The following is a 9,966-nucleotide window of genomic DNA, read 5'->3' on the forward strand; positions in this document are numbered from 1 at the left end:
TTTCTGGGATGCTTAGAATTCAAATTCTACTGCTGGAAATAGCATATGCATCAAAATAAAATATTTTTTTGCAAATCTGCATTATAATACTTATTTTCATTTTTCCTGCAGTATATAAAAATTGGCGTACTTCAAAAATAAAACTATGAAGACACTTAAAATAAATTTCCTGTGGTGGGAAACTATTTTGTGCAACTTTTTTGTATTTACAGTTTTGAGGAATAAGCATCTTAAATTTCTCTAACTAGAAATATATGTTAACAAAAAAAAAAGCGATTTTCAGTTTTTTTGTAGTTTGATGCACTTTTTTTGCAATTTATGTAATTACTATGCACTCAATGCATACATATTATTAAAATCTGGGCTATAATGGTTGTATTGGTGTACAGTAACTTGAAATGCTCCCAAAATGGCAGCATGTAAAAATATAAAGAAAAGCTCTGGCAGAATTGGTTCAATGGTAGGTCTTGAAGGGTTAAAAGCACTTTTAAAAACAACCACAAAGTGCTGCATAATAAGACCAAACATGTAAAATCCCAGGCCCAGCAGTAAAGATACAACAGCAAAGCTGACACTCCGAAGACACACCCCCTTTTATACTGGTTACTGGAGCTTCAGGAGGGGCCAATGATGTCACAGAACAGCAGCCAATCAGAGACAGTAGGATGAAGGTCCTCCATAAGGCAGAGTGCGTCCTCACTTTCCTGTTCAGAGACAAACATCAGCAATTTCAGCTCAGATCTGGTGACCTTTGACCTTCCCTAACACACACATGTATGTGCTCTGTTACTCAGCTGACACACGTGTTACCTTTTAGCTTCCTCCAAAGGAGCAGAACTCAAACCAGAACCAGGAGAACCACAGAAACCAGACCTGACATGATGGAGGCTGTGAGAGGAGGGCCAGAAGAGCGACGACGAGGAGAACGACGAGTGGTTGTGGTTGTAGTAGTAGTAGTAGTAGTAGTAGCAGTAGTAGTAGTGGTGGTAGTAGTGGTAGGTTTTACAGTAGGAGGAGGATCTGTGGGAGGATCTGCAGGAACAATGACAAAGATGGTTCAGTCAGTTTATTATCTGGTCAGCTCATCAGTTCCAGTAGTCTCTGGAAGCTTCCTCACTGAAAGACAGAGCTGTCTGAATTCTTGAAAGACTAAAGAAAGGATCTTCAGGTTACACTGAGGATAAACTGAGACTATCTGTCATGAAAGTCTTTATTTATGGACTTTATCAGGCACAGGATGGAGAGGAGTGCAGTGACGGTCTGGGCGTACCCATCTTCTTCTCTCATCCCAAGACCGCAGACAGAAATCAGCATTATAGAATAAACGAGTTAGATCAGGATCAACTGCAGACGATTGGATCGAGGGATTCTGCCTGATTAAACTTTTGCATATTCTCTGCCAAATTGCTTGAATAAAATATCCACTATTCTCTCTGTACAGCAGCTCCACATGGCTGCGTCCTGAGTCCTCTCCTGTACTGTCCTCACACACATGACTGCAAGTCTGCCTACAATACCAATGGACAGGTGTGTCAACTGTGGTGGGCCCGATCAGCAGAGGAGATGGTCTCATTCCAAACTGACTCCCTGCATCTTTCACAGCAGCTATAAGATGTGCTTTTCTCTGCGGTTAAACCTTAGTGACTCACATTTGTGTGATTCATTCAAATATTCTCCTCTTGAAAGAGAAACATGGGCCTGAAAAGAAACTAATGTTCACATCTGTCAGTCACAACCTGTCTCTTTAGTGAATCCAGCAGAGTTTTAAAGTCAAATAGAGGTTTTGTGCCACCACAGTGAAGATGGACTTCTTTGTTCCTTCTTTAATATTCCAACCTTTGTAATGATGGGATAATTTTCTCTGGCTGCTCTGTTTATGTGACCTGAATACATTAAGAGAACATGTATCGATAAAGTAAGATATAACCTACCACCTTTCATTGATCTCTATGACATTTCTACTAAAGTCCAGGAAAAGAGGTTGAATAAGAAAGATCATTGCACTGACCTCTGACTGTCAGCCTGCTTTCATGAGTATGTGGATGATCCTCAGTGGAGCACGAGTAGAGACCTTCATCAGACTTCTGAACATTAGTGAGAGTCAAATTTTCTTTAGGATCAGGTTCAATCATGTCCCCATCTTTATAGAAATAAGACTTCACCGGTTCACCGTCTCTGCTTTCACAGAGCAGAGTCACATTACTTCCTGTCCACACAGGAGATGAAGGGATGTCCAGGATCAGGGAACCAGCTGACCAAAAGAGACACAAACAGAGTGATACAGAGACAGACTTCCACCAACACACAGAGTCATACAGACACAGCTGGAACATCTGTACCTGAAACAATGATGTTGACTTCATCACTACGCTGTCCAGATGAGCTTTCACAGAAGTAAGCTCCATCAGAGGGGTTACGCAACTTGAGTTGACACAGAGAACTTTTAAGAACAAGGCCTTCAGCTGCTCCACATCTCTCAGTGACTCCTCCTCTGGTCCTCTTCACTGTCCATCCATCAACTCTTTGTTCATCATCATCATCACAAGACAGAATCGCTAGAGCACCACCACTGAAGAACTGCTTGTAATCTGGAGTTACACTCAGAGAGACTGAAGGGCAGACAGATACACAGACAGACTAAATGTATTTGTGTTCTTGTTGGAGTCTCACTGATGGTTTTCACTTCCATCTACTCACCTGCAGAAACAGTCAGTGCAGAGAGATGCAGCACACACACACCTGCAACAGGAGGACAGAGGTCACTGAAGGTCAGAGGTCACTGAAGGTCAGAGAAAGTGTGACTGTGTACTACAGGGCTGGGGAACTCCAAGCTTCGAGACCTAGTGTCCTTCGTGAGTTAGACATGTCCTTGATCTAACACAGCTGATTTAAATAGCTAAAACATCCTCAACATGTCTTGAAGTTCTCCAGAGGCCTGGTAATAAAATAATCATTGGAGTCAGGTGTGTTGACCCAGGGTGAGATATAAAACCTGCAGGCTCTCGAGGCCTGGAGTTTGACACTCCTGGTGTACGAGCTTCATTCTCTTATAGGGTGTGCAAAAAAAATAATAAATGCATAAACCCTGCATGATTCATCAACAGAGGTGGGCATTACCAAAGTACAGATACTTTGTTACTGTGCTTAAGTGGTAAAAGTGGGCGGGGCAATAAGTCACAGTACTTCAGCATCTAGCTAGCCCTGCTGAAGAGGAGCGAGCATAAAGGGAGTAACGGTTAATTAATTTAAAGGTTCAGTTCCTGGAAAAATCGATGTTACAAGTTTTTCTTAAAGGAGCTAATTTTTATTTTCTTAAAATTCATTTCACAGTCTGTACTTTTTTACTTTTATTGAGTAAAGAAGTTTCTTCAGTGCTTCATCTTTTACTGGAGTATTTTCTAACACAGGTAAGAAAATACCTGGTGTTTGGATGGAGTGGTAGCGATGTACCATGGTGTACAAAGTTTGGGGCTCTGTCTGCACAAGTAAGGCAAGCAGTGCTTTAAACTAAGTCTGATAAGACATGAGACGTAAAACAGACCATCATAAATCATTCCTCTCCTGTCATCACAGACAGCGCCATCATGAAACTCCTCATCTCTTAGTGAAAAGGCATAGTGACAGATTAGACTCCTCTTGGCTAACATGATAATGATGTCGAGGAAATATATATATATATATATATAAAATTTGAAAAAGCTGTTAATAACTCCTTTACTTTATAATTTGAATCATTATTGGTGATACAGCAGATAGAAGTGCGGAAGTGGGGGGTGGTCACTGCACAGAGCTTTCAGAGGATAGCTCTATCATTACAGACTGAGGAATAGTGGACCCGAGGCAGCATTGAGGGATCCCTGACACTGCTGGCTAAGGATAAACATTGATTTGGTAGAATTAAGTATCATAATGGCACTACACAAGGAACACAAGGGAGGCAAGGAGAAAAAAACCTAAAGGCTAGGAAATCACAGAGTTGCAAAAATAACTAAGAACCATCAATTAAAAAACAAAAAACAGAACCACGACAAAGAATCTAGACCCAGCAGTCTTAGCCAATTATACGCCAGTATCCAACCGTCCTTTTATATCAAAGAGTAGTTGTCAAACAGCTAACTGATCATCTGCAGAGGAATGGCTTATTGGAAGAGTTTCAGTCAGGTTTCATCACAGCACAGAAACAGTGAAGGTTACTAATGATCTTATCTGATAGGGGACTCATGTCAGTGTTTTGAACAGGTTATAAAACAACAGTGTAAGAACAGTTTCATGGTGTAAGATGCCAGTTTTGACAAGTACAGACTAGTGGAGAGTCGTCTGGATTATCAGTGTAACGGTCTCATCCTTCTCTTTCTCTTTCTGTGTCCTTTATATTAGAAACTGTCAATCCCTCCCCCACATCACCCTGACTTGTATCATGAACAGGCTTGTGTCCACATGAACGTGCAGACTTTCCATTGGAAAAACAAAAAATAAAAAGTCTTTTTACATAAAATGCACAAAATCGATCTCCAGCACTGTCACAGGAAGGTGCTGATCAATAAAGCCTGTTAAACGGTAACAAAGCACATGTAGCATGAAGCCAAATAAAGGCACACAGCTCTGATGCATAAAGACTTTATAAAAAAGCAGAGTTTATGACAACCTTCTCTCTTTAAGAAGTTTTTCCAAACGCTGTGCTCACTGCTCTAAACGAGCATTTACATGTGGATGAGCTCAAAGTTTGCAGACTCTCTAACAGAGTTTAGAGTTATTAACACACACTCTGATCCAGGTAAGAAACCCAGAGGAACAACCCCCCTGTCCACCACACCTGCGTTATTTTAGAAACTTTCAAAAAGTTCAAGCAAAGAAAGGCTGAACACACATCCTGACACCCTGCAAACATCTCTGTGTGTAAAGGAGACACACACACTGAAAAAGCAGCTCCTTCAGTGTGTGTGCTGGATCAGAGGTTGGAAATTCTTCTTACCGTGCAGCAGGATCACAGACAGCAGCCTCATTTTCATCCTCACAGTCCCGTTTAGAGCTCCTCACTGCCTCGGACCTCACCCTCCTCTCAGGAGACTCTCAACAGGAAGCTGTACCACTCTGACAGGAGGCGCCTCCACAATAAAAGCTGTCCTAGATAAACACAGGTGAAAGTTAACCAGTATCCAGCATCATGCTCAGACAGCACAGGCCTCCCAAACACAGCCCACAGTGGATTAGTCTTCAGGTTTTCTTTCTGGAGCTTGAGGTTTTGATTTGGCACAATATAAATAAAACTGGAGACAAAATTACTGACAAATTTATAGTGATGTGATCAAGATGGTCCAACATGAGCCGTTCTTAAACTTTGCTAGAAGAAAGTGAGGAGAGAAACAAAGAGCTTTGATTGGACAGTGAGTCAGAACTCAAACTGGGAGAGGTCAGCATCAGCAGTGTTGGCCAAGTTACTTTCAAAAAGTAATTAGTTATACTTAGTAGTTACTTCTTTAACAAAGTAGCTGAGTTTGTAACTGAGTTACAATATTTAAAAATTAACAGTGGGTAACCCTCTGGGGTCCAGGGTATAATCAGCCTTTTTTGACTGCTTTTGATGTTTCCTCTACATTTCACCTTTAAAAACTATTTACTTTGCCTTGTTTGGTATCATTCTTTTCAGCACAACCGCACATGTCTGAATTTACTGTTATTCTTTTTCATTTTGACATACTGTATTAACACAACTGATCTAAAATCAGACAAAAAAACCCCATAAACTCTGAGTAGAAAAAAAGTTGTTTTTTTACTGTAACAACCACAAACATGTTTAATTAATTATATTTTATTTTCAACTTCAAATATAAATCGTACATCTTAAAAACCTATGCACAAGGATTAAAGGATCAAAAGAAATTAGAATTTGAAATCTACAATTTAGAGTTTAATGATTTAAAGTCACCAATAAATCAAGCAGCTAGTAAACATGAGCAGAATTCTTTAGAATGAGAATTGTCTTGAAGGAAATACAAGATCTTTGCCTGGTTTTAGTAAGAGACTGATATTTGCAGAGTTCATATTTGGTGGTAGTCTACCATTTTCCTTGATTTCCTGCAACATCCTGTGAAAAACTGGTGCCAGAATTGTCCAGAATTCTTTGTAAAAATCTTTTGGAAAGCCGTCTGGACCTGGAGCCTTATTATTGGGCATACTTATCAGGGCTTCCTGGAGTTCACCTGGCATCAGTGGTGAATCCAGTGCCATTGCTTGGGTGTCTAATAATTTTGGAAGAGTTATGTTGAAGAGAAATTGATCAATTTCGTTTTTAGATGGGTTTATTTGTGGTGTATATGAAGTTTCATAGAAATCACTAAAAATTTTGTTTATTTTTTTAGGATCATATATTGTGTTCCCTGATAGGTTTGTAGCTTGAACCCATCCGCTGGAACGTTGAAGACAATATAATTACACTGCAAAGCAAGACACAAGTAGGCAAGCTTCTTCATGTTTCTCGTGCACGGGAGAGAACCGGACAACCGCTTGACTCCAGTAGCTCTCGTCCGTTCTCCCGTATCACTGTCCTTTTATTGAGGTTACATGAATATGCATAAGTTCATTAACATATGACGTCTACATACACAAAGAGTACCTTGCCTGTGTGTGTGTGTGTGTGTGTGTGTGTGTGTGTGTGTGTGTGGACTGCTGATCAAAGGGTCAAACATCCTTGGTCAGGAAGAGGGTAGCCTCCCCCTCACCCTAGATGGTTCATCCTAGATAACACGGTGAGGAAGTCCTGCAGTTCATCTAAACAAAGAGCACTTAGACTAGAACAGACGCAACTACGTTAATCCTACCATAAAACAATAAGACACGGTATGACCTCTCATGCTCCCAAAGTGCTGTCTAATACACACAAAGTTTGCAGACTATCAAGGATCAAAACCTCTACCAATCTACAACTAATTACAAAACTCTAAGCATATATAAGTAAATATTTCTAAGCATAAATGACAATCAACAATACAAATCTAACATTTCCCCCCTTTTTGACCTTTATGCCTGAAAAGTTCCCAGGTATGAATACCTCATGTCTGACAGTTTCAATGCAAACATTTTTATACTCAGCATATGTCAAATCACCCTAAATTACTGAAAAGGTACACAGTTCAACAAATGTATTAGCAGTTATCCCATTCATTGAGCTCATCTCATGGCAAACTGCATCTTACGAGCAAACAAAGAAATTGTTAATTTAATAGTGAAAATAAAAAAGTAACATTTTCAAAAACATCTCAGCTTGGTAATGCTTCCTCCAGGTGTGCACATCACATGTCTCTCTGCAGAGTGGTTTGAGTTCTGCAGGGCGTCATGAATGTCTCTTCCAGTTGTTTCCATCGTTGTCCATAGGACCAGAGTCCAAATGTATGTAGAATAAACATTCAAACATACCAGTTGGTTTTGTTGTTTGTCAACATGGTTCTCAACTATTTCCAAAGCTGCAGACCTCTCAGCACTCTGGTTTTATGGCCTCCCATTACCTCACTTCAGGCCTTCGTCCTGTGAGGGGGATATTTATGACTCCTTCATTGTCCATACTCTGCAGAAAACACCTCTGTGGAAAGGGTGCAGGGTTGTCTTACTGCTATTATGATCCCAGCAGCCTTCAGAGTGTCATCGTATGCACAGTACAGTGGCACAGCGTTAGGTGATGTTCATAGGAAACTGCTGTTATCACCACCATAGCTTCTGGTTCCTGTGCTTTTCACAGAATCATGATGTCATCCTCGAACTCCTTCTACGCTGTCGATGGAGCTTGGCACGCTCCTCATCCCCTGAGTGTTTATGTTCCAACGCTGCTGAAGGTTTAAGGCAGAGCACGTCGTACACCTTAGTCGTCTTCCTCAGCGTCAATATTGAATCTTTCATTGTATTTAAAATCTTGCTGTGGGAAGTCTCCTCTTGATTCCCTGGAAGCTTAGTAGCACAGCTCTCTGTGTGATGTCTGCTGTGCTGAAGATGATCTCTGATCCTCCTGAAGCCTCTCTCCCATCTTGTGGACGATCCTCTCCTCTATTTTGCAGGCAGTTTCATGGTCCTTGCTGTGGCTCCAAGGTCTGATTTCATGATGGGCCCCAACCAGCTTGATCTTTGACCTCAACCACTGCCTGGTCCTGTCAGCTATGCGCTTCTCACTGGGCCTCTGAAGATTTCTCAGGAGATTACTGCTGCACCTGTATTTCCTTGCTAGGAAGACAAACTATTTGGAGAGTATGTCAACAATCATCAAACCACATTCTTTAGTTCAGTGAACTTCACTTATAGGCCATCAAAGCCTCATCTGAACATGGGTGCACCACTTGCATAGGTTTAATATTTGTAAATAAAACGGCTAATCACACAAATCACTGCAACAATAATAAAAAACATTGTTTAATGTTAATCCTTGGACCCCTCCTCTTGACGCATGGACACACCCATGCGTCAACTCACCAAACCTGGATTCCTGTCTTAAAGAAAAAGATTAGCTAGATCATATCCCAGGCAACATCAGGGCATCTCCTCCCCTGGAGCAGCACCACCCTGGACCTATAATCCTGCAATGAAAATGTTAGTGTGCTTTGCATATTAAGTTTGCTTAACACCTGGCTCTCCCAGGAGCCTGCATACACACCATCATGGCCTGGAAAACAAAATCCGGAAGTAAAATCAAACTTCATACCTGTAAACAATTGTATCATAAGGACAAGAAGCATTCAACATCAGCAAGACAAGTGTCATGTGCAGGTTTTCTCAAATCAGTAAACTACAATTATTTTCATAAGTCGCCTCAGACATGGATCATCCCATGTACTCAGGCAACATTAATGTAATCGGTGACTGCTCTTAAGCAAAGTCACTCCACTTATATATTACTATGGGCTCAAAAGTGGCCAGCTAATGAGCCCATATCAAACTATCCCAGAAACACTGTATCTCTTATTTGTTTTACTCATGTCACTTGTCCGTTTCAGCTGAATCTTCCACAGCATTCTCAAAGAAACTAACATTAGCAATACACATTGACTGTAGTCAGACAGAGGTCAGACACAGGTCAACAGGTTCCAGAGGTGCCATAAAAACACCATAAAGTCAACCCTAGCTGTGGAAAGAAGTAACACCAGTTCTCAACACAGGAAATTTCACACATGTTATTCACATTATCAAAGTAACCTTCACATTTTCCCATCAACACAATGCAACAGCATCACCACTCATAACCTGTAAACACAGTTTTCCTCACACATAAACCCAGAAATCCTGTAGTAGGAAAAAACATCAACCAGTTGTCCTGGTATAAATCGCATCATCAATTCACATGAAGAACTGGCATGCTGTAAGAAAAGAAAATGCAAATATTAGCGCTTGCGCAGGCGTATGCATACTTTGTCACAGTTATCTCTGTGAGCAACACAAGCCTATGAATAACACACCTGATAAATGCACAGACACAGAAAATGGCATTTAAAAGGTTAAATCATCATGCAACCTCGAGTGTTGCTGTCATCTTTCTGCTCCTGTAAAAGGAAACACATGGGTTCATCTGCACCTTTGTCAGGTGGGGGTTAGCTTCACACAATCATGTTCAGTCAGTCAGTTATTTTAAAATTCTTACTCATTCACTCAGTGGTTCCTTCTTTTGCTAATTGTGGAAATTATCATCGCATTCGTTTCCACGCTCAGCAAAACGACGTTATTTCAAAAAGAAAAATAATTTAGACTGGATTTCCTCGTTGAATCCTTTTTGGGGGGGGACTCTCATTTCCTAATTGTCCCAAATAAGTGGCTTCCTCCTGAACCCATTTTAAATGTGGAGAAACCCACTTGCAACAATTTTCTTGACGACGTGTAACGCTTTTAATTCCCGACTTGCAGATCTGCTCAAAGAAAAGAAATTCACAAGCAAAAATCAGTGCTTGTTCAAAAATGAAAAATAAAAAATAACAGAGATTATCAAACCAAACT

The 9,966-nt window shown here is 40.6% G+C and overlaps 1 protein-coding gene across 1 annotated transcript; it reads right to left on the bottom strand.

The window, feature by feature from the left end:
* Positions 1–838: 838 nt before the first annotated feature.
* On the bottom strand, positions 839–5,009 carry LOC146634772 (uncharacterized). The gene is made up of 5 exons (XM_085343395.1): positions 4,973–5,009; positions 2,698–2,739; positions 2,340–2,609; positions 2,009–2,251; positions 839–1,020 (listed from the first exon to the last, which is right to left on the bottom strand). The coding sequence occupies exons 1-5, from the start codon at positions 5,007–5,009 to the stop codon at positions 839–841; spliced, it is 774 nt and encodes a 257-aa protein (XP_085199521.1).
* Positions 5,010–9,966: the final 4,957 nt, after the last annotated feature.

This window comes from Diplotaxodon limnothrissa, linkage group LG3 (assembly GCF_057381915.1).
Source record: "Diplotaxodon limnothrissa isolate DT_005_m linkage group LG3, D_limnothrissa_male_GT1.1, whole genome shotgun sequence".
Lineage (NCBI taxonomy): Eukaryota > Metazoa > Chordata > Actinopteri > Cichliformes > Cichlidae > Diplotaxodon > Diplotaxodon limnothrissa.

Excerpts from the sequence above, each read along its gene's own strand:
- LOC146634772 (XM_085343395.1), bottom strand. The coding sequence starts at position 5,009 with ATGAAAATGAGGCTGCTGTCTGTGATCCTGCTGCACG. Across the intron at positions 2,740-4,972 it reads GTCTGTGATCCTGCTGCACG|GTGTGTGTGTGCTGCATCTC; the intron begins GTAAGAAGAATT and ends CTCCTGTTGCAG. Across the intron at positions 1,021-2,008 it reads AAGCAGGCTGACAGTCAGAG|ATCCTCCTCCTACTGTAAAA; the intron begins GTCAGTGCAATG and ends ATCCTCCCACAG.